This window comes from Zonotrichia leucophrys, chromosome 27 (genome assembly GCF_028769735.1).
Source record: "Zonotrichia leucophrys gambelii isolate GWCS_2022_RI chromosome 27, RI_Zleu_2.0, whole genome shotgun sequence".
In the NCBI taxonomy this organism is placed as follows: domain Eukaryota; kingdom Metazoa; phylum Chordata; class Aves; order Passeriformes; family Passerellidae; genus Zonotrichia; species Zonotrichia leucophrys.
The window spans coordinates 1,694,239-1,717,558 of NC_088196.1; the positions used below are offsets into that span (position 1 = coordinate 1,694,239).

The 23,320-nt window shown below is 54.3% G+C and overlaps 2 protein-coding genes across 4 annotated transcripts in view; one reads left to right on the forward strand and one right to left on the reverse strand.

The window, feature by feature from the left end:
• Positions 1–8,289, reverse strand: part of NMT1 (N-myristoyltransferase 1) — a 24,248-nt gene extending 15,959 nt beyond the window's left edge. Inside the window, exons 1-2 of the mRNA XM_064733416.1 lie at positions 8,048–8,289; positions 1,532–1,646 (exon numbers count right to left, since the gene is read on the reverse strand). Coding sequence (XP_064589486.1) covers positions 1,532–1,646; positions 8,048–8,250 — 318 coding nt within the window. The 5' untranslated portion in view covers positions 8,251–8,289. The remainder of the gene's footprint in view (positions 1–1,531; positions 1,647–8,047) is intronic.
• DCAKD (dephospho-CoA kinase domain containing) lies at positions 7,524–18,479 on the forward strand. Of its 3 annotated transcripts, none has more exons than XM_064733419.1 (5): positions 7,524–7,543; positions 12,487–12,609; positions 14,852–15,055; positions 16,921–17,008; positions 17,428–18,479. In XM_064733419.1, exons 2-5 carry the CDS (start codon positions 12,498–12,500, stop codon positions 17,711–17,713), a joined length of 690 nt encoding a protein of 229 aa, XP_064589489.1. In that variant the 5' UTR covers positions 7,524–7,543; positions 12,487–12,497; the 3' UTR covers positions 17,714–18,479. The 3 variants fall into 3 exon arrangements, with proteins under 3 accessions (XP_064589489.1, XP_064589487.1, XP_064589488.1); XM_064733417.1 differs by lacking the exon at positions 7,524–7,543 and adding an exon at positions 8,373–8,585 and having other exon boundaries at positions 14,835–15,055; XM_064733418.1 differs by lacking the exon at positions 7,524–7,543 and adding an exon at positions 8,433–8,585.
• Positions 18,480–23,320: the final 4,841 nt, after the last annotated feature.

Sequence of the window (23,320 nt, forward strand, 5' to 3'; positions counted from 1 at the left end):
ATGGATCAGCCCACACCCAGCACTTGAGATGCTTTCAGTGGCTTTTCTCTCACTGCTCAGCCTCCTCCCTCCACAAACTGCAGCTTCCAGAGGAGTCCCTGGACACCAGGGACTGGGACAAGGCAGAGAGGTTGAGTCAAATGAAAGCCACTTTCATCCTCCTCTTCCTCAGGGTGGACGGCTCTGCACTGAATTCCCAACCCAGCTCCTCTCTGATCCCTGAGGAATTCAATTTGAAACACACAAAGCCCAAATTTAAAGCTCTGCAGTGTCAGATGGACAAAATATTCAAAATATTTGGACAGAAAACAGCCTGTGCTGATGTATGTCCTCTGCCACAGGACCAGAGGGACAAACCCTGTGTGTCCCATTCCTGAATCCCTGACTGCTGGACAGGATCAGGCAAAGCCCAGAGGGATGAAACAGACCCTGCTCTCCCCAGCTGCTGTTCTTGGGATCATCAAGCAAAAAATCAACACCAGCAGAAGTCATTTCTGTGCTGCTGAGGACAGGACTCACCTGGCAGTGTGAGTCTGGGAAGAATAACTTGGAGGTGCTAATCTGACCCTGGAACTGGCTGAGATATCCAGCCCAGGATTGCTTTATCCCTAAAGGGCTCTGCAAACACCTTGTGCACCAACAGGAATCCCCACACATGGAGAAATCATTCAAAATCTGAATTTTTTTGAGCAAATAAATGCCTAAAACCAAGGCTGGGAATTCTTTCTTTGGGCTAAGTAACAGTGGAGGGGTTTGGGATGGGGCTGGGATTGTGGGAAGGGGTGCTCACCTTCACTGGCTGGTCCTGAGCCTGTTCCTGAGATCATCAAACAAAAAATCAACACCAGCAGATGTCCCCTCTGTGCTGCTGAGGGCAGGACTCACCTGGCAGGGTGAATCTGGGAAGAATAACCTGGAGGTGCAAGTCTGACCCTGGAACTGGCTGAGATATCCAGCCAAAGACTTCATTACCCCTGGAGGGCTCTGCAAACACCTTCTGCACTGACAGGAATATCCACACATGGAAAAATCATTCAAAATCTGAATTTTTTTTGAGCAAATAAGTGCCTAAAACCAGGGCTGGGAATTCTTTCTTTGGGCTAAGTAACACTGGAGGGGTTTGGGATGGGGCTGGGATTGTGGGAAGGGGTGCTCACCTTCACTGGCTGGTCCTGAGCCTGTTCCTGAGATCATCAAACAAAAAATCAACACCAGCAGATGTCCCCTCTGGGCTGCTGAGAACAGGACTCACCTGGCAGTGGCAGCTGCTGCCTGTGACAGCAGCTGCTGAATGGGAAGGGTAACTTGGAGGTGCTAATCTGACCCTGGAACTGGCTGAGATTATCCCTGGAGGGCTCTGCAAACACCTTCTGCACCAACAGGAATCCCCACACATGGAGAAATCACCCTAAATCTGACTTTTTTTTTGAGCAACCAAGTGCCAAAAACCAGAGCTGGGAATTCTTTCTTTGGGCTAAGTAACACTGGAGGGGTTTGGGATGGGGCTGGGATTGTGGGAAGGGGTGCTCACCTTCACTGGCTGGTCCTGAGCCTGGTCAGCCTGGTCTCCTCCTCCCTTCTCTTTCTTCCTTTTGGGTTTCTTTTTCTTCTTTTTGGCTCCACTGTCATTTGCTGGACTCAGGCCCCTGAGGAACAAAAGAAACATCATTGGAGCTTTGGGGTTTTTCTTTTGGGACAACATTTTTTGGTTTCTGAGGCACTCTAAAGAAAATGCAGGCTCCTGCTGAGTGCAAGTGTCCAGGAAGGGGAATATTCTGTGCACAGAAATCCCTGGGAGCCCCCAAAAGGGACAGCACCAACACAGGTGTGCTGGGACAGTGGGGACAGTGCCCTGTGCTGCAGGTGACCCCATCCCTGCTCTGCCACCTGTGCCCAAACCCACCCTGGGGAGTGCTGGGGTGCTCAGCTTTGGCTTTTTCCTCTTTTCCAAGCCCAAGGATGGATGTGGAAGCACAAAACACAGGTCCAGCCCCAGGGATGAGGTCCCAGAGCAGGCTCAGGCACCACAGAGAGGTGGTGACACTGTGCCAATGTCACCTCACCTGCAGAGGTGAAGCTGTTTACTGGGAAATCACAATATTGTTGGAAAATTGAGAGTGAGGAGCAAATTTCTGGGAGAACAAGGTGGGAAGTGCCCACAGCAGGGCACAGCTGCTCCTTCCAGAGCTGCAGGGCAGCCCTGGACACCCACATCATCATCATCATCATCATCATCATCCTCCCCAAACAGCTGCTGGTGTGAAATCCCTCACTGAGCCCGGATTTTGTTCCAGTTTTCCCCTCACTGAGCCCGGATTTTGTTCCAGTTTTCCCCTCACTGAGCCCGGATTTTGTTCCAGTTTTTCCCCTCACTGAGCCTGGATTTTGTTCCAGTTTTGTCCCCTCACTGAGCCTGGATTTTGATCCAGTTTTTCCCCTCACTGAGCCTGGATTTTGATCCAGTTTTTCCCCTCACTGAGCCTGGATTTTGTTCCAGTTTTTCCCCTCACTGAGCCTGGATTTTGATCCAGTTTTTCTCCTCACTGAGCCTGGATTTTGTTCCAGTTTTTCCCCTCACTAAGCCTGGGTTTTGTTCCAGTTTTTCCCCTCACTGAGCCTGGATTTTGATCCAGTTTTTCTCCTCACTGAGCCTGGGTTTTGTTCCAGTTTTTCCCCTCACTGAGCCTGGATTTTGATCCAGTTTTTCCCCTCACTGAGCCTGGATTTTGTTCCAGTTTTGTCCCCTCACTGAGCCTGGGTTTTGTTCCAGTTTTTCCCCTCACTGAGCCTGGATTTTGTTCCAGTTTTTCCCCTCACTGATCCTGGATTTTGTTCCAGTTTTTCCCCTCACTGATCCTGGATTTTGTTCCAGTTTTTCCCCTCACTGAGCCTGGATTTTGTTCCAGTTTTTCTCCTCACTGAGCCTGGATTTTGTTCCAGTTTTTCCCCTCACTGAGCCTGGATTTTGATCCAGTTTTGTCCCCTCACTGAGCCTGGATTTTGATCCAGTTTTTCCCCTCACTGATCCTGGATTTTGTTCCAGTTTTTCTCCTCACTGAGCCTGGATTTTGATCCAGTTTTGTCCCCTCACTGAGCCTGGATTTTGTTCCAGTTTTGTCCCCTCACTGAGCCTGGATTTTGTTCCAGTTTTGTCCCCTCACTGAGCCTGGATTTTGTTCCAGTTTTTCTCCTCACTGAGCCTGGCTTGTATTCCAGTTTTGTCCCCTCACTGATCCTGGGTTTTGTTCCAGTTTTGTCCCCTCACTGAGCCTGGATTTTGTTCCAGTTTTTCTCCTCACTGAGCCTGGATTTTGTTCCAGTTTTTCCCCTCACTAAACCTGGCTTTGTTTGCCATCCTGATGCCAAAACCCAAGAGAGGTTCCTGCTCCCAGCATGGCAGAGGGCAACTCATGATGATGATCTTGTGATCCTGCATGGAATGATCTGACACAGGATATTCAACATTATGGGGGAGCTGGGAGCCTCTGAGACACAGCACAGGTGTTCCCCTCCTTGCACCCCAAAACAGAGCAACCCCACAGATCTGACCTGCCCAGAGGTACCAACCTGGAATCCCCCCACAAAAACACAGTTTGATGTCTTTACAAACACAAAATAGTGGTGAAAATGGTGGAGAAGGGAAAAAAAAAGAAAAAAATGTGTTGGAAAATATGTTGGAGCAGCATCCAATTATTTATTTCAGGGAGGAAAACAGAGCTTGGAAGGTGGAAGGTGTCCCTGCCTGGATAATCTTCAAGGTCCCTTCCAACCCAAGCACTCTGTGCAAGGTTATGAAACTGGGGAAAAGTGGATGGAGAAATGGTTTTGGAGGGATGAAATGGGATGTGGAACAGAAAGCCAACATGATGGGGAGCAGAGAAGGGTTTGCAGGACATGGAGCTGTTGGGCTGGGGAAAAGGATCCTCATCCATCAGCAGAGCCTGTGTGGGACAGCTGGAGATGGATGGAAGGGACACCTGGAGATTGGACACCAGGAGGTGGAAGGGACAGCTGGAGAGGGAAGGGACATGAGGAGGTGGAAGGGACACCAGGACATGGAAGGGACACCTGGACGTGGAAGGGACACCTGGAGATGGAAGGGACACCTGGAGATAAAAGGGAAATCAGGAGATGGAAGGGACACCTGGACATGGAAGGGACTCCTGGAGATGGATGGGACTCCTGGAGATAAAAGGGACACCTGGAGATGGAAGAAGCACCTAGAAGTGGAAGGGACACCTGGAGATAGAAGGGACATCAGGAGATGGAAGGGACACCTGGAGATGAAAGGGACATCAGGAGATGGAAGGGACACCAGGAGATGGAAGAAGCACCTAGAAGTGGAAGGGACACCTGGAGATAAAAGGGAAATCAGGAGATGAATCTGCTGATGAAAGGAACATCAGGAGATGGATGGGACACCGGGAGATGGAAGGGACAGGAGATGGAAGGGACACCTGCAGATGGAGCATTCCTGGTGTGTGGAACAAGCAGTGGTTCAGGGCAAGCTGCTCCACCAAAGGGGGTGAAGATAAACCCCCTTTTCTCCAGAAGAACACGAAGGAGAGGAGCAGGAGCCCCAAGGTCCAGCATCCCTGGGGGCAATCTCACCTTCCCTCCACTGCCAGGAAAGGGCTTTGCCCCCACCTGGGAGAGCAGCAATGACACCACGATTGATTTCAGTGACAAATGTCACTTCTTGAACTCTCAGGGGAGCAGCACAGGCAAATCCTGGCCACTCTGAAGTCCTGGCATGAGCAAAGCCACCTTGGAGCTGCAATAAACACATCCCAACCATTTCCCAGCAATTCTGACAGCACCAGGAGAATTCCTGAGCACACCCCAAGGGCTGACACTGAAATTGTCCCTTCCAAAGGGGTAGGACACAAATTCCCAGCTCACCTGCACCTTGGGATGCTGGGACAGACAAAATGCTCTCCTCATCCTCTGTCAGCATTGCTTTGCTTCAGAAATCAGAGCTGCCAACTCCCAGCTTGGTGCTAATGAGCTCAGCCCAAGCAGGCAGGTGAAAGCTCAGAGAAAATTCCTCCCTGATCTACGAGCTGGAAGAAATCAGGGTGCCAGAAGGTGCCATGAGGTTTGGCATTGCAGGTGGCATGGCCAGGAGATGAAAACCAACCTGGCAGAGGAGGCACCAGCTGGAAAATGCTGGAAAACCCAAACTTCCCACTCACTGCACCCAGAAAAGCAACAATTACAGGTATTTTTTTATTTTAAATCTATTTAGGAAAGCAAATATCTTCTTTTTCCAAGGTAGCTACACCACCCAGATACTCCCCAAATTAATGACAATGTGTGGGACAAACCATCACCACCCAAAATCTGCAGCTGGCCTGGCAAAGCTGAGAGGGCTGGAGGAGTTTCATCCTCAGGAGGGGTGAGGTGCATCCCACATCCTAAATCCCACATCCCAAATCCCACATCCTAAATCCCACATCCCACATCCCATATCCCATATCCCATATCCCACAGCCTTCCCAGCTGCATTTAAGGCCTTTTACCCTCCCAAATCCCTTTGCAGCAGGACAAAGGCAAAGCTGCAAACATCTCCCAGCTCCCTGAGGGATCACCATGGGCTCTTTTTCTGGTTAAGGAAAACTTTTCCCTTCTCTTGGGAAAGGCATCCCCACCACCATGGCCATTGCTCCAATCCCTCCTTTCCTGTTTCCAGGTGTCTGCAAAGGCTCCAGCCCCAAACACTGCCCAGAAACAACTCCTGTGACCTGAGTGATCTTGAAAATTGATTTTTGGGAGCTTTTAAAGACAGCAACCAGGCTTGGTCAGGGTGAGACCTGCTTAGATTGGCTCAGCCTTTCTAGAGGCTGGAAATCACCCAGTACCAAACTGGGAAACACCAGGCTCACCCAGTAATACCAAACTGGTGCTCAGCACCCACTCATACATCCCTGGCTGCTCCCAAAGCTCAGGGAGGGAACAAATCCAGTTTGGGGCAGCTCCCTGAGCCTGGTGGGAGGCTGCAAGTGTCAGAGGAGATCCCTGCTCTGTATTTAGGGGATGGAAAATCCTCCTGCCATGCCAGGGGCTAATCAGGCAGCGTGCTTAGGGTGTAATCTCTGAAATCTCGTTAGGGAGGATCTGCAGATGGCAGAGCTCAGATGGCCACCAGTGCCTGCTCCAGGAACCTTTTCTTGTGGCTAAAACCCCTCTGTCCCCTCACACAGGGGCACTCCCAAACCCTTCCAGCCTGGAGCAGTTTCAGGGGATTGGGACACTGCTAATCTTGCTGTCACCACTGCCTGGGAGGTGACAAACCCCATGCCCTTCCAGAACCAGGGAATAAATCCTCCACAGCAGAAGCTCCCTCCACACAAAAGGAAATATTAAAAAATAACCAAGTGGGATTATTTTCTTTGGAAAATCAACTTGGATAGGCACAGCAGAGAGCAGAGCAGCCACTTCCCTGCCTGAAACTCAATTCCTCTTTCCTGTCCTTAAAAGGAAAGGAAGTGTTGCTTTCACTGAGGAATACTTTTATGTTTTAAACCTCAGGGCCAAAATCCAGTGAGTCCCAGGCATAGGAAGGGCTCTGAGTGAGGCTCAGCAGCTCAAAGCCCTTCCCTTGCCCTGGTTTTGGGGACAGTGGCACTGGGGTGACAGGAAACACTCCCACACCCTGCTGCAATGGAATGGATGCTATGGAATAAACACAATTAATGCCTGTAAGAAATCCATCCTCCTTCCCACCACTTGGTCTCTCCCTGGTGCTTTTTGGGGGTTTTCCAGAGAAAAACCTCCCTGTTTCACGCTCCTTATGTGCCCACCAGCCACAATTTTGGTGTTATTTCCCAAATTATCCAAATTATTTCCTAGTGGATACTCCCAGCTCCTCTTGGTGCCCAGGATCCCAAGGAGGGCTCCAGAAAACACCTTTTCCTGGCAAAGGGCATGAGGAACTGCTGCAGCAGTGATTGAGCACCCTGTCTCCTGTGCTCAGCTCTGGCTTGCACAAACCTAATCATGTCAGAGGCAAAGAAAATAAAAATCTCCCCCAAGCACAGCTAAAGAGATTAAAGTGAGACACGGTGCCACACCCGGGAGGCAAATGAAATATAAATGGGCAGCTGTGCTGTCAGAAAAAAAAGCCTCTGTGATATTTCTTGGGTGACCTTTTATTCACTTTTGGGTCCTGGGCAGGCAGGATTGGAGGGAGAATGGTGGGGAAGCAGCACCAGGAGAGCAGGAGGAGCCCAGGGAGGTGCAGAAAAATCAAAGTGAAAACTGCAGGAACCTCTGCAAAGCCACACGTTGGTGTTGGATTCCCAGCAGGAACGGGGACAGAGCCTCTCCCCCAAATCCCAGCATGGTGAGACAGCTCTGCACTGTATTAATTAATTCACTGAGTAATGAGGGTGCTACGTTAAGCATTCCTGCTGAGATAAGGACCTGCCTGGCTGCCTGTGTTGTTGTTATTCCACCATTCCATTCCCCTGCAGGCTCCGACCACGAGACAATGTAGGCAGAGCTTTGCAAAACCCTGCGCTGTGTTTAGGATAACGACGGGGTGAGTGTGCGGAACGCCGCGATTATTCCGGGGATGCCACACGCTCCGCACAGCAGCGTGTCACCGTGCCACCACCCTGGGTGGCACCGCGGGGATGGAGATGCCACGAGTGGGCTGAGGCTCCTGCGGGAGGGCACAGGGAATGCGGGGAGACACACCCTAATGCACAGCCAGGAAGAGCTGCTAAATGCGCTCATTTCTGCCCCAAAAAGGCGCTCCGGACCCACCCCGGCAGCACCGCAGCACCGCGGCCGTCACCCATCCACGCCGCGGCCGCGCCCGACCCGGCTGAGCTTCGGACACGCTCCCGCAGCGGGTGTGAATGGGCGCCAGCGGCACCGCCCCCCCGCCAGACTGACAGGCGCCTCGACCAATCGCTGCCCGGGACGCTGCCCAGTGACCAATCAGCGCAGGCAAGGGGCGGGGCGCCTCTCACTTCCCGGCCGTTCCTCGCCTCAATGGGCCCGGCCGCCGCCGTGGCACGCGGTCCCGGCCGCCGCTCACCCCCGGTTGGAGCCATGCTCCGCCTCGTTCTCGCAGTCGCTGCAATGCTCGTGGTCGTTCTCCTCCGCCGCCGGCCGCGAAGTCCTCGCCGGTGGCCGCCTCACTGCTGTCTCACTGTCGTCCGCCATCTTGAACGGGGCCTCCGCGCGTGCCGCGCCCCCGCAACAAAGCGCGCCGCGATTGGCCGGCAGGCCGTGAGGCATGCCGGGAGTGGTAGTCCGCGTGGGTTTGCGGGGGCCGGGCTGCGCCGGGACCGGAACTACAATTCCCGTGAGGCCTCTGGTGGCGTTTACGGGCGGGCCGCCGGTGGCGGGAGAGCTCCCTCACACCGGGACGCCGCGTGGATGTCCCGGCGGACGGAGAGCCGCGGCCCGTTCCCCGCTGAAGCCGCGTCTCCACCCGTGAGGGATGGGAGGGATGCCTGAGGGATGGGTCGCGTCTAATGAGGGCAGCGCTGATTGGCTGCGAGAGACGCCCCCACTTCCCGCCAGCCAATGGGAGCGCGGGACACTGCGGCGTGGGTGAAGCCGGGCGGAGGGTGAGTGTGAGGGTGGCGGCCATGGCGGTGGCCCCGGGGTCGGTCACGGTGTTTGTGGCGGCTCTTTCCCCGCCAATTAACGGTGATTCTTCCCTTTGGCTGCAACTTCCTCCAGCCAAACACCTCTTAGCCCCAGCAGAGATGAGGAGGGCCGGGTGAGGATGGTGCTGGAGCTTCATCCAGCTTCATCCCCATTCCCTGTACTTGCCTGGTGGATGGGTTAAGGCTGGCAGCTTGTGCTGTGCTCAAACCCCCCAGGAAGCGAGACACGGGAATTTTTAGGCACTTAATTCTTTGAAAAACATTTCTTCAGTGCTCTGGGTGCACCTCCCCATAACAGCTCACTGAGTTTTCCTGAGCAACCTCTGTGGGTCGTGTTCTGGTTTATCCCCATACCTGGTTTAGTTGGACCAGGCCAAATACATCCCGAAAAATGCTGTATTTTGGGGAAAACTACCTCTGGCTCCTGCCAGTAACATCTGCAGGAGCAAGCTGCCCTCTCCCCTCGTGTGCAGTTCAAAGCAGAGCTCGTTAAATATTGATGGCTGAGATCTGTGCAGGCCCTTGGACAGATCTGAACATCCCTGCCTGGCCCTGCTTTCCAGGGTAACCCTTCCAAGGGCTGCTTTCCCCTGCAGTGATTCCTGTGGAGGAGGGACAGAAATAGCAGGGTTTTGGGAGCAAGTCCCAGAAGTCTGGAATTACTGCAGTTAAAACCCTGTTTACAAGGGCAGGAGAGTTTTCAGGGTATTTTTACAAAATGTATTTTTGTAAAAATACATTTTTTTTACAAAGCAGGAGCCTGCACTGATCCAGCTCCTCCTCCTACAAGCTGCAGCAGTGGGAGGATAAAATCCTGATGGGATGGCAAATAAATAATAAATAACCAGCTCCTCTGTCACTCCAAGCCCCCTGGGACACCCCTGTGGGGTCCAGGTCCTGTTTGGGATGTAGATAAGCCTCCACAATCTTTGCTGTTTGCTGTTCATATTTTGGCCCTCCGTTTTTCCTTGTTGCTGTGGGTTTGGGTCCTGTTTGAGGATTGAATTATGACTGAAATGTCCTTTTTTTGTTGTGGTTTTCTGTTTTGTTGTGTTCCCAGCCATCCTCTGTGCCCACCTGCTGTCCTGGGGGGGCACTGTGGGCAGTTTGTACCTGGCAGGGGAAAACTGTCTGAATTCTGCCCTTTTTCACTGCTCCTGTGTCCCAGTCCTGGCTCAGATAGGGCAGAACTCAGACAATATCTGAGCCAGGAGTGGGACACAGGAACAGGGAAAAAATTGTCTGAATTCTGCCCTTTTTTATTCCTTTTGTGTCCCACTCCTGGCTGAGATCTGAATTCTGCCCCTTTTTCACTTTTCCTGTGTCCCTGCCTCAGATTTTGTCTGAATTCTGCCCTTTTTTATTGCTTTTGTGTCCCACTCCTGGCTTAGATAGGGCAGAACTCAGACAATATCTGAGCCACGACTGGGACACAGGAGCAGGGAAAAAGGGAGAATTCAGACCATTTTTTCCTGCTCCTGTGTCCCACTCCTGGCTCAGATTTTGTCTGAGTTCTGCCCTATCTGAGCCAGGAGTGGGACACAGGAACAGGGAAAAAATGTCTGAGTTCTGCCCTTTTTCACTTCTCCTGTGTCCCACTCCTGGCTCAGATCTGAATTCTGCCCTTTTTCCGTGCTCCTGTGTCCCAGTCCTGGCTCAGATCTGAATTCTACCCTATCTGAGCCACGACTGGGACACAGGAACAGGAAAAAATTGTCTGAATTCTGCCCTTTTTTATTGCTTTTGTGTCCCACTCCTGGCTCAGATCTGAATTCTGCCCCTTTTTCACTCCTCCTGTGTCCCTGGCTCAAATATTTTCTGAATTCTGCCCCTTTTTCACTCCTCCTGTGTCCCTGGCTCAAATATTTTCTGAATTCTGTCATTTTTCACTGCTCCTGGGTCCCAGTTCTGGCTCAGATAGGGCAGAACTCAGACAATACCTGAGCCACGACTGGGACACAGGAGCAGGGAAAAAGGGAGAATTCAGACCATTTTTTCCTGCTCCTGGATCCCACTCCTGGCTCAGATTTTGTCTGAATTCTGCCCCTTTTTCACTTCTCCTGTGTCCCACTCCTGGCTCAGATTTGAGTTTTGCCCTTTTTCCGTGCTCCTGTGTCCCAGTTCTGGCTCAGATTTTGTCTGAATTCTGCCCTTTTTCCGTGCTCCTGTGTCCCAGTTCTGGCTCAGATATTGTCTGAATTCTGCCCTATCTGAGCCAGGACTGGGACACAGGAACAGGAAAAAATTGGCTGAATTCTGCCCTTTTTCATTGCTTTTGTGTCCCACTCCTGGCTCAGATCTGAATTCTGCCCCTTTTTCACTGCTCCTGGGTCCCAGTTCTGGCTCAGATAGGGCAGAACTCAGACAATACCTGAGCCACGACTGGGACACAGGAGCAGGGGGAAAAGGGAGAATTCAGACATTTTTTCCCTGTTCCTGTGTCCCACTCCTGGCTCAGATTTGAATTTTGCCCTTTTTCTGTGCTCCTGTGTCCCTGGCTCAGATATTTTCTGAATTCTGCCCTTTTTCACTGCTCCTGGGTCCCAGTCCTGGCTCAGATAGGGCAGAACTCAGACAATATCTGAGCAGGAGTGGGACACAGGAGCAGGAAAAAATTGTCTGAATTCTGCCCTTTTTTATTGCTTTTGTGTCCCACTCCTGGCTCAGATCTGAATTCTGCCCCTTTTTCACTGCTCCTGTGTCCCTGGCTCAGATATTTTCTGAATTCTGTCATTTTTCACTGCTCCTGTGTCACCCTCAACAAACCTGCTCAGAAATTTCCTGATTTCTCTGAGCAGATCCAGAGGAGGCCGTGGAGATGCATCAAAGGCTGGAGCTCCCCTGCTCTGGATCCAGCTGGGAGAGCTCACCTGGAGAAAAGAGGGATCCAGGGAGAGCTCAGAGCCCCTTCCAGGGCTTAAAGGGGCTCCAGGAGAGATTTTGGACAAGGGGAAATGGGATATTGGGATGGAATTCCTCCCTGTGAGGGTGGGCAGGCCCTGGCACAGGGTGCCCAGAGCAGCTGGGGCTGCCCCATCCCTAAGAATGTTCCAGACCAGGTTGGACAGGGCTTGGAGCACCCAGGGATAGTGGAAATCCCTGTCTGTAGCAGGAGGTGGAGTTGAATTTGGTTTAAAATCTCTTCCAATCCAAATAATTCCATAATTCCATGCTCAGGGTGCTTGTGGTGGTGTTCACAGGGCTCTGAGGATGAGGGAGAGATGAAGATCTGACTCCATGTTTCAGAAGGCTGATTTATTATTTTATGATATATATTACATTAAAACTATACTAAAAGAATAGAAGAAAGGATTTCATCAAAAAGCTAGCTAAGAATTAAAAAAGAAAGAATGATAACAAAGGTTTGTGGCTTGGACAGAGTCTGAGCCAGCTGATTGGGATTGGCCATTAATTAGAAACAACTCTATGAAACCAATCACAGATTTACTTGTTGCATTCCACAGCAGCAGATAATCAATGTTTGCATTTTGTTCCTGAGGCTTTTTGGCTTCTCAGGAGGAAAAATCCTAAAAAAAAGGATTTTTCATAAAATGTATCTGTGACAGTGCTGTGGTTTGATGATTTGAGGTGCTAAAGGGGAAGGAATTGCTAAACCAGGAGGAACCTAGGGCTGCCTCAAATGCCACATCCAGAGCAGCATTTTTAACCCAGCACTGTGGCACACCCAGCTCAGAGGCTGCCAAAATCCTGCTGATATCTCAGTGACACCCTGAGAAAATAAAAAAAACGAGCTTTGAACAACGTTGCCTGTTTGGGACTAAATATTTGATGTGCTCGGCATGAACAGAATTCAGACAATATCCTGGCGCGTTTGGCAGCTTTTCCCTTTCCCTTGTAGGGAAGAGCAGCATGTTCCTGGTGGGACTCTCGGGTGGCATCGCGTCGGGGAAGAGCGCGGTGGTGGCCGTGCTGCGGGAGCTGGGCTGTGCCGTGATCGACGCCGATGTTCTCGCCAGGCAGGGTGAGTGCCCAGCGCTCCTCCCTCTCCATGAGGTTCCCCTGACAACCGGCATCGCTGACGGCAGAGGGTGCTCTGGCTACATCGCAAAAAGGTTTTTCCCTCCTGCTTCCCAGTCCCAGCTGCCCCGGGAGGGGATTGGAATGGGGATATATTTTTAATAAAGGGAAAAAAAAAAAAAATATCATGACCTAATAAACACCATGGGGTATTGAAGTCGGAGGGAGGGACCCACCTTGCATTGATCAGCATCAACTCCGGTTGATTCATCAATCAGGCACCTTTTATAACAGTGTTAATTCACTTCATGCATATTGCAAAGTCTGAGCTCACAATAGGTCAGAGATAACACACCAACCCCTCCTTATGTTTCCAATACCAAGATTTGGGTTCTCAAAATTATTTTTGCTTTCCCAAAACAGCCAAAGATAGAACATCTACTTGTTATGAGAAAGCTGCCTGAGAACTCTGATGTCCAAGGCTCTCAAGGCCTTCATGTTTGTCACTTTTACCTGTAATTAAAAACAACCTGAGAACCTCTGCTGTTCACAGAAACAGGCTGTGAGAACCTGTCCCCCACAGCTGCCTTCCAAGCCATCCCTGAAAAAATCTCCAACAATGGGGATGTTGTACTCTGAGTTTCCATCCCTTAGAGTGTGATGATTCCCAGGTTTGAAAGCAAAAGGAAATGTGGTTTCCTGTCAAGTGGGATCCCTTGATGAGTCCAACACATCCCCTGAGCCCCAGGACACCCATCCTGTCACTCAGTTATGGTGGTGGCTGAAAGAGAATGTCCCTTTGTGCTTCATGTTGTTATTCTGGTGATACTGAGAGATCAGAGCACAAAATTGATGTGCTCAGAAAAAAAACCCCAAACAACAAAAAAACCACTCCAAAACAACAGCAAAACAAAACAAACCCAAACAACAACAACAAAAACAAAAGGCTTGTGCTGCTTGGGCTGGAGAAAAACCCCAAAATCCCAGCTCTGTTGACTCAGTAGGACCAGAGCAGAACTTGTTTTCCCTGATTACCTGGGAGATGTTAATCCCTTCACCCCACCAGGGTAATGAGGAGAGCACAGGGTGCCCAGAGCAGCTCTGGCTGCCCCTGAATCCCTGGAAGTGTCTCAGGTCAGGCTGGATGGGGCTTGGAGCAGCCTGGGATAGTGAAATATGTCCCTGCCATGGCCTGGGTGAGGTTTCTCCCCAAACCAGTCTGGGTTTCTGAGTTGCTGCATGCAGCAGGTTTGGGGTCTGCTGTTGAACAATGGTGTCATTTGGAAATGCCTGAGCTTTTCTGTTTGGTGAAGAACTTACTGTGTAGCCACTCAAAGCTGTGATGCTTTAACATTTTATTGCACTGTAATTCCCCTGGAGGTGCAGGAGAAATTTGCTGGAGGTGCTAAAAGCCCTCAGAGACAGTAGGAAAACACTACAGATACTCTGTGAAAGTTTTCTGCCAATCACTTTATTTTACACCAATTCCTTTTTTATATGTGTTTGTTTACTATATGGATTTCACCCATCCTGAAACTGCCTTCCACAGGAGAAAAAAAATTGCTCTTAAAGACTTTTATGAGCTTGGCCTGAGGTTCCAACCTGTGGCAATGTTCCTGGATTTGGGAGAGATGATTATCTGTGGTCTGTCCTCGCTGTGGTTACCCTCAGCTGGAGCTTAATTATGGTTTTATTGCTTCATCCCTTTTGTTGGGGATTTTTTTTTTCTGTGGTGGCTTTAAAGTTGTACACTCCTGTAACATCAGAGCCCCTGCAAGGGCTGGTTGGGGGTTGAGCTTTTTCTGTTCATTTTTCTGAAGAATTTAGTGACTGATGTGAAAGATAATAAAAACAAACCACCTCAGCAGCATCCAGAGCCATGTGAGTATCCACAGAGTGCTGAAGTTTCCAGCTGGTCCTGGTTCCTTTAGGATCTCCCTGCTCCATCCTGGTGGGAATTGGCTCAGCCCAGCTGCTCCCCCAGCCTTGGCTTGTGGCCATCACCGTGTCCTCCCTGCTGAATGGTCACCCTGAGAGGGTTGTGGTGCTGAATTCGTGTCTGCAAAGGGATCAGGGACCTTGGGCTGGCAGCAGCTGCAGATGTGCTGCCAGGACAGATGTGCTGCCAGGGCGAGCACCAGCGCTGTGGTGAATGAGCAAAGCCCATCTGAGGGTGATTGCTGATGCAAACACCAAGTGTAAAGCTGTAAAACTGCCTCTCACCCCCAGCTGTTTGATGTTCTCAGTGGTGCAGCCCCACTCCAAGGCCCATCAGCAGATCCTGCAGCACTTTGGCACCGAGATCCTCCTGGAGAACGGCGAGATAAACCGCGAGGCTCTGGGAAGCATCATCTTCTCCCAGCCCGAGAAACGGCGGCTGCTGAACTCCATCACCCACCCTGAGATCCTGAAGGAGATGCTGAAGCAGATCCTGAAGTATTTTGTGCTTGGTAAGAGGCTTTGTCCAGGCTCCTGCCCAATCAGGAGTCATCCCTGCTCCCTTGGATGTGGGGAGAGGGACATTGAGTGACAGCCTTTGGTGTCAGCCTTGTCCTGCTTGGGCAGGAGCCGTCCCTGCTCCCTCTGCCTTTGGTTTGAATGTGGGGAGAGGGACAGGGATGACAGAGGGAGGGAAGGGACATTGAGTGACAGCCTTTGTGCTCTGCCTGCGGTGGCCTTTGGTGTCAGTGTTTGGAGGATTCATTCCTGATTCACTCCTGCCTTTCACTGCTGCCCTTCACCGCTTTCCCCTGTGGTTTCAAGTGTATCTGTAGGGCCTGGGAGCAGCTTTGCTGAGATTCCCCACAGGATAATGCCCCACTCCTGCAATGGCCACACATCCCTCCCTGCCCCCTGCCTGCTCCAGCTTCACTGCAAGCTGTGGAGCCCTCAGAGTGTTGATAAGGTGAGGGATGGGCTGACAGCTGTGGCTTCCAAAGTGCCACGTTCCCCCTGATAAAAGGAACAAATGCAGCTGTCAGGCTGGGCTGGGGAAATGCCAGATAAGATCAGCAGCTGTTCCAGAGGTCCCTGTGTAGACAGAAGGATGCCTTAATAGAGTCAGTCTGGATTGGTGCTGCTTATCAGAGCCCTGAGAGAGCTGAACAGGCTGGGGCACCACGGGGCCGAGCTCTGCTGCGGGGTGAGGAGGAGGAGGAGGAGGAAGCACAAAGGAAGCAACAGGCAGGAATGCCAGGAGCCAGAGATGGAGTCTTGAACTCGGGGCTGCGGGCTGAGGAGGCGGATGCTGTCCTGGCCCTTGGCTAGAGCTCTGTGTGGCTTCAGCAGGCTGCTTTGTCCTCATTAGTCAGGATTTAATGATTTGGGATAGCTGGATGATGTCTCTGAGGATGGCTGTGTAAGGAAAGCTCTGATCGATCAAATCAGAGGGCATGAGAAGCCTCTCAGGGCAGAGGTGCCGGTGGAATGGTGGCTCCTTGGATGATGATGTCTTTGTCAAGGCTTCACTTGCTGTGGGCAGCTCAGTTTTAGGGGGGTTATAAAGAGGGGACACCAGCCTGAGATGTCCCCATGACTGGGGGACACACAGGGAAGTGAAGTCCTGACTTAGAGCTTTCCCCTCTCTCCCAGACTCACCAGAGCATCTCCCACCTCCCCAAGGGCAGAGGCATGGAGAGAACCAGGGGAACAGCGATTGACTGTGAGAAGCTCTGCTCCCTGTGCTGTCAGAGGTTTTAACCCAAACTCAGCCAGTTTTGGTGAGAGTTCAGCCCCTGGGCTGTGCCTGGAGGCTCCCCTCACATTTCAGTGTCACAGCTGCACGAGGTCTGTGGAGATTTCCTTGCTCCCCTTGGAAAAATGGAGCTGTTTAACCAAAGCTTCTCATAAAGGGAGGAAAGCTGAGCAGGGAAATGCTGGCTCAGATGGCTGCAGCCTGGTGAAGTCTTGGACAAGAGAAGGAGAGCAGAGCAGATCCTGCTGTGGGCACTGCTTCCCAGGAGAAGCCAGCACAGCACACAGCTGCTGCTGCTGCCAGCCAGGCACTGCTGCTCTCATTTCAGCTCCTCGTTTCAGCTCCTCATTATATTTCTGCAGTTTCACCTTTGCTCTGGAGCAGCCAGGTTAGGGTTGATTTTTTTATTTTTTTTCCCCTCTGGAAACTTGGAATGAAACCATTTCCTCCCTGTGAGAGGGAGGAGGGCCAGCAGGCTCTGCTCTGCTTGGCTGTGATCATGGAGCTGAAGATCTCCTGCTTGCTTTGCTTTCCCTGGCCATGGTGTGTGTGCAGCATGAAGGGATTTGGGAATGGGGGTTAACTCTGTTCCTTTTTTGGGGAATGTTTCTGTTTCCACAGGTTACCGCTACGTGATCCTCGACATCCCTCTGCTCTTTGAGACCCGTGGGCTGACCAGGCTGATGAAATACACAGTGCTGGTTTATTGGTAAGTGCTCTGGGAACCACGAGGACAGGGACAATGTCACCTCTCTCAGAGGGGACCATCATCCACTCTGGAGGTTCAGCCTCAGCCCTGGTGCAGTTGAGAGAAGCAATACCTCCGTTTGCAGTGCATGAGGGCCTTCCTGAGCTTTCCCTAGCACCATCCTAGAGGGAATTCACTGAATTCACTGCCTTTGGGCTCTCCACAGCCCGTGTTCTATCAGGGCAGCATTTGGGGCTCTGTTACAGGCTGTGTGAATGCTGAGAACAGCCCAGGCAGCCGTGCCTCTGCTGCTCCAAGTGCAGGCTGCTCCCCCAGAAATGACAAGGGGGCACCTCTCTCATTCCCACTTTATCCCAGTGGGGCAGATCCCCCTTCCCCTCCCTCCCACCCCCAGCTCATCCCCGTGCTCCGCCCGGCAGTGACCCCCCGACTCAGCTGGCGCGGCTGATGAAGAGGAGCGGGCTGGGCGTGGCCGAGGCCGAAGCTCGGATCAGCTCGCAGCTGCCCCTGGAGGAGAAGCGCAGGTGGGCCACGCACGTCATCGACAACTCCGGGGACTGGGAGAGCACTCGCCGGCAGGTCCTGCAGCTGCACAGCCGCCTCGAGGATTCCCTGGATTTCCTGTGGGCACGGCTGGCCGTGGGCACGGCTGTGGCCGGGCTGGGCGGGCTGGTGTTCCTCCTCATCCGGCATTTCATCTCTTAATTCACCTTTTCTCTTAGGCAGGGAAGGGGGCCTGAATTTCCCCGTTTGAAAAGGGCACTGAAAGGCCACCTCTGTTAATGAGCTTTGCCAGCTGAATGCAGACAGAGGTGTCTCCTTGCACTCTTCCCAAGGTGAACACAGCCAGAGGTTTTTTCAGGCACATTCTCCCTGCTCAGGTTCTCACCCACCAGCTGTGCCTGTGGGATGGTGCCCTCGATCCCATGTGGGTCCATTGTGGGACTTCAGTGAGCTGAGGCACTTTAATCTGGGACAATCTCACTTTAATTTGGGACAATCCCACTTTAATCAGGTACAATCTCACTTTAATGTCTTCCAGGACAATCTCCTCCCTAGGGCTGGGGCCTTCTCAGACCTGCAGTGTTCCCTGAGGTGATTCCCCATAGCTCAGCCCTCTTAATCCAAATTTAGATTTGGGATTTCCCTTCTTTCATGTTGATTTAAAGGAAAGCTGTTAAATCAGCGAGGGGGAGGACAGCACCTCATTCACATGGATGGGGTGCTCAGCTTGCTGCTCCTCCCCTCTGCCTCTGTGGCCATCACTCAAGGGTCACCCTTGGCTTTGGATCCAGGGCTGTGATCCACCCTGGAGCAGGCTGAGACCTGGGCTCTGCCTCATTCCAACTCATTTCCTGCTGTTTGAGCTTCCTTTGGCAGCAGTTCCCTGGTGGGAGAGCCGAGCCCGGGCGAGGCGGGTGCTGGGTCTTCACTTTTGTTTTAATAAAACACTGCAAGCAGCTGCTCCACATCCCGTGGCTCTTCCCAGGCTGTTCCTATGCCGGGGCACGGCTGCACTCTGTAAAGTTCAGCACACACAGGAAGAGCTGCTGCCTGCTCCTGCTTTTCCCAGTAAACATCCCTGAGCTGCTTGGAGCATCAGCCCTGCCATGGCTTTCCTCGGGGGGCTGTGGCTCAGTGTTGGCTCTGGGGTGGGTTTGGCTTGCTGGGATGTGATTCTGGACCTGCTGTGGTTCTCTGTTCCCTCTGGGGTACCCCTGTCCCCAGTGCCACTGCTTGTCCCCACACCACGACCATGGTGATCCCTGGGATCCTCCAGGGTGTTCCCACCCTCCTGCCACCCTTTAGGCACAGGGACCTTCCCAGGGTGTCCCCAGCCAGCACCTGCCCCTTTTTGGGGGCCAGGCACTCTTCCACCTCCATCCTCCCCTGGTGAGGAGAGACCTGGTGGTGCCTGTGCAGTCCCAGGGAGCCTCCCTTAGCTGTACCCCAGCGCTGACCCCTCCTGCTCTAAACGCTCCCTGATTGTGCTGTGCCGCTGGAATCCCTCGCAGGCAGCCATCAATCAGGGCCGGAGCGAGATTTCTCGGCCGAGATAAGAGCCAGTTCCGCCTCCCTCGGATAAATGGAGCCCGGGGTGGGAGGATGGAGCGAGACGGGGAATAATCGCATTTGGCGCTGCGCTCCCGCCCGGCTGACGTTCGTTCACCCGCCGCTAACGAGTTTAGCGGGGCCGGGAAAGCGAGAGGATCCAGGGGGATGCTGAGGCCGGGGGAGCCTGGGCTGAGCCCCCTGCGTGGGCTGCACCCACGGGGGAAGGGCTCTGGAGCGTGGCTATGGAGTTGTGTCCGTAGGAGCTGCCCCAGGATTGCACCAGCCCCACTCCTGAACATCCCAAACCCCCTCAGGGCAAACCCAAGGAAGGGAGGCTCCAGGAATGGGGTACAGCAGGGAAGGGGGACTCCAGGAATGGGGTACACCAGGGAAGGGGGACTCCAGGAATGGGGTACACCAGGGAAGGGGGGCTCCAGGAATGGGGTACACCAGGGAAGGGGGGCTCCAGGAATGGGGTACAGCAGGGAAGGGGGGCTCCAGGAATGGGGTACACCAGGGAAGGGGGACTCCAGGAATGGGGTACACCAGGGAAGGGGGCCTTCAAGAATGGGGTACACCAAGGAAAAGGAGCTCCAGGAATGGGGTTTACCAGGGAAGGGGGGCTCCAGGAATGGGGTACAGAAGGAAAGGGGGTGTTCCAGGAATGGGGTACACCAGGGAAGGGGGGCTCTGAGGAAGGGGTTACCCCAGGGAGGGGATGCTCTGTGAAGGGGGTGCTCCAAGAATGGGGTACAGCAGGGAAGGGGAGCCCCCGGAATGGGGTACAGCAGGGACGGAGGGGGGCTCTGAGGAAGGGGTTACCCCAGGGAGGAGGTGCTCCAGGAAATGGGGTACAGCAGGGAAAGGGGGCTCCAGGAATGGGGTACAGCAGGGAAGGGGTGCTCTGAGGAAGGGGTTACCCCGGGGAGGAGGTGCTCCAGGAAATGGGGTACACCAGGGAAGGGGGCTCCAGGAATGGGGTACAGCAGGGAAGGGGTGCTCTGAGGAAGGGGTTACCCAAGGGAAGTCGTGCTCTGTGAAGGGGGTGCTCCAATGATGGAGCTCCATGGCCACCAGTGGCCGTGTGACAGATGGCTCAGCGGTATCGGCCATCAGTGGCCATGGAGATGGCCGGGAGAACATCCTGGCTGAGCCCCTGAGCTCCTGGAACAGGTTCTGCCCACTGAGCGGGCTCCACGTGGGCTCCCAAAGCCCCTGGGTGCTCATGGAGGATCGTGGGTGCTGATGGAGGATCGTGGATGCTCATGGAAAGTCGCGGGTGCTGATGGAGGATCGAGGGTGCTGATGGAGAGTTATGGGTGCTGATGGAGAATCCCGGGTGCTGCACCTCGACCCCCGCCCCGGCCCCGCGCGTTGAGGCCGCCCCAGTTCCCCGCACGTCCCGCCATCGATCGCGGAGCAGCCGCCACCGTCACCGCGGGCCCCGCGCCCACCGGGGCGGCTCGAGCAGAGCCGGCCCCGCGCCGCGAAGCCAAATATTTGACTGTGCAAATTGGCGGCCGGATCGATGCTGCTGCGGCTGGCGGGGGCTGTGACAGACGAACCCTCCTCCTGCCGCACCCCTGCTCCTGCCTCCCCTTCCGAACCGGAGCAGCCCCCCCCGAGCATTTCCTTCCTCAGTGCGCCCCTTTCTTGGGGTACCCCCTCTCCTCTGCACCCCTTCCTCAGAGCATCCATTCCCCATTCCTGAAACCTCCCTTTCTTGGAGCTCCATCGCTGGAGCACCCCCTACACAGGGCACCCCCTTTCCTGCTGTACCCCATTCCTGGAGCTCCCTTTCCTGGTGTACCCCATTCCTGGATCCCTCCTTCCCTGCTGTACCACATTCCTGGTGTACCCCATTCCTGGAGCCTCCCCTTCACAGAGCACCCCCTCTCTGGGGTAACCCCTACCTCAGAGCCCCCCTTCCCTGCTGTACCCCATTCCTGGAGTCCCCCTTTCCTGCTGTACCCCATTCCTGGAGCCCCCTTTCCCTGCTGTACCCCATTCCTGGAGTCTCCCTTTTCCTGCTGTATCCCATTCCTGGAGCCCTCTTTCCTGCTGTACCCCATTCCTGGAGCCCCCATTCCTTTGTGTGCCCCATTCCTGGAGCCCCCTTCCTGCTGTACCCCATTCCTGGAGCCCCCTTTCCTGTGCCCCATCCTGGACACCCCTTCATTGCGATGTCCCCAGTGCGGTAAGGTGAGCCCCCGTGTGACAGGTCCCCCCTCCCTGGGGTAACCCCTTCCTCAGAGCCCTCCTTCCCTGGTGTACCCCATTCCTGGAATCCCCCCTTTCCTTCTGTACCCCATTCCTGGAGCCCCTTCCCTGGTGTACCCCATTCCTGGAGCCCTTCTTCCCTGGTGTACCCCATTCCTGGAGCTCCCTTTCCTGGTGTACCCCATTTCCTGGAGCCCCCTTTCCTTGGCCCACCCTCCATGGGACACCCACTTGGCCAGGATGTGGGGTCAGATGTCCCCTCACGAAGCTGCAGGTACAGGGTGATGTCCCCCCGTGGGACATGTCCCCAGGTGTCAACTGGGTGGGCACCTCAATACCCACAAGGGGGAACAAGCCGGGGGTGTGAGTGTGGTGTCACTGCATGGCATCTGTTGTCACAGGTGTCACTGTCACTGCACGGCCCCGGGGTGTGGCACAGTGTCAGTGTCACTGCACACCTCCCCGGGGTGGCACATAGTGTCACCGTGGCTGCACAGCCCCACTCGTGTCACACGGAGCTGCCGCGCAGCCCTGCGGTGCTGCACAGCTTCACTGTTGCTCCCCGGAGTGTCACATGGTGTCACTGTCACCGCGCGGTGCACAGGGTGTCACTGTCACTGTGGGGCCGCCGGGTGCCACGCAGTGTCACTGCAGCTCCCGTGGATTGTCACACAGAGTCACCGTCAGCGCCTGGTGCTGGGGCTGTCACACAACGCTATGTCACCGCGTGGCCCACGGCGTGTCACCCACTGTCACCGTCACTGCCGGCCCACAGTGGATCACCCAGTGTCACTGTCACTGCACGGCCCACGGCGTGTCACCCACTGTCACCATCACTGCACAGCCCGGGGTGCAGGACACTCCCGGTGCCACCCCTGCACACCCCATCGCTGGCACCCCCTCCGTGTCACACCCCGCGACAGCACAGCTGTCCCAGCACCCCAAATCCCGGCTGCTCCCCCTGGGGACACGTCCCCGAGCCTGTCCCCTCCGCCAGCCGTGTGGCCATCGCCTCGCAGCGCTCACCGCCGGCGCTAATTAACTGCGGTGTTGGCAGCCCTTAATTGCCGCGCGGTGGGAGGGTGACAGCCCCGCCGTGTCCGTAATGAGAGGCGGCGTGACGGGGACAGGGACGGGGATGTGCCACCCACACCCTGTGCCCTCCCCCTGCCTGCGGCCGGGCTGTGCCCGCTGGGCTGGGGACAGTGCCTGGTGCTGGCTGGGGACAGTGGGGATGGGGACAGTGCCTGGTGTGGGGATGGGGACAGTGGGGATGGGGACAGTGGGGATGGGGACAGTGCCTGGTGTGGGGATGGGGACAGTGCTGGTGTGGGGATGGGGACAGTGCCTGTGTGGATGGGGACAGTGCGGGTTGGGATAGGGACAGTGCTGGTGTGGGGATGGGGACAGTGGGGATGGGGACAGTGCCTGGTGTGGGGCTGGGGACAGTGCCTGGTGTTGTGATGGGGACAGTGCCTGATATGGGGCTGGGACATGCTGGGACGGTGTTGGCTGGCCACCAGCCAACTGCTCAGCTAGCCAGACAAGCAGATGGACAGCTGGACAGCCTGGTGGTCCACTGGCCAGCCAGCCAATCAGCCATCTAGCCAACTGGCCAACCAGGCAACCAAGCCAGCAGCCAGCCCACCCTGCCTGGGTGTCCCACGAGCCTGGTCACTGCCAGTGAGCCAGTTGGCCACCAAGCGCCAGCTCACCAAGCAGCCATCCACTTGTCCTTCAAGGCCAGCAGACAGCTGGGCCTCCCTGCCCACAGCTGAATGTCCCCATCCCATGTCCTTCCAGAGCCCATCCTGAGGACACAGTTGGAATTTGGGGGACAGCATCCCAACTCCTTGGGGCCTGCAAATGGCTGCTTGTCACTGTGAGATGACATTGGGCTCATTGGTTGTGTCCAGTTCTGTCTTAATTCCAGCTGAGCCTGCCCATGCTGAGCCACGGTGGCACAATGTCCCTGTCCCCCTGGCCAAGCGTGGTCCTATGGGCACCATCTGCCACAATGCCAGGAGGGGAAACTGA

Bases quoted from the DNA above. Each gene is read 5' to 3' on its own strand.
- DCAKD (XM_064733417.1), top strand. From the start codon at position 8,542: ATGGGAGCGCGGGACACTGCGGCGTGGGTGAAGCCGGGCGGAGG. The intron at 8,586-12,486 runs GTGAGTGTGAGG...TTTCCCTTGTAG, and splicing joins TGGGTGAAGCCGGGCGGAGG to GGAAGAGCAGCATGTTCCTG. The intron at 15,056-16,920 runs GTAAGAGGCTTT...CTGTTTCCACAG, and splicing joins CCTGAAGTATTTTGTGCTTG to GTTACCGCTACGTGATCCTC.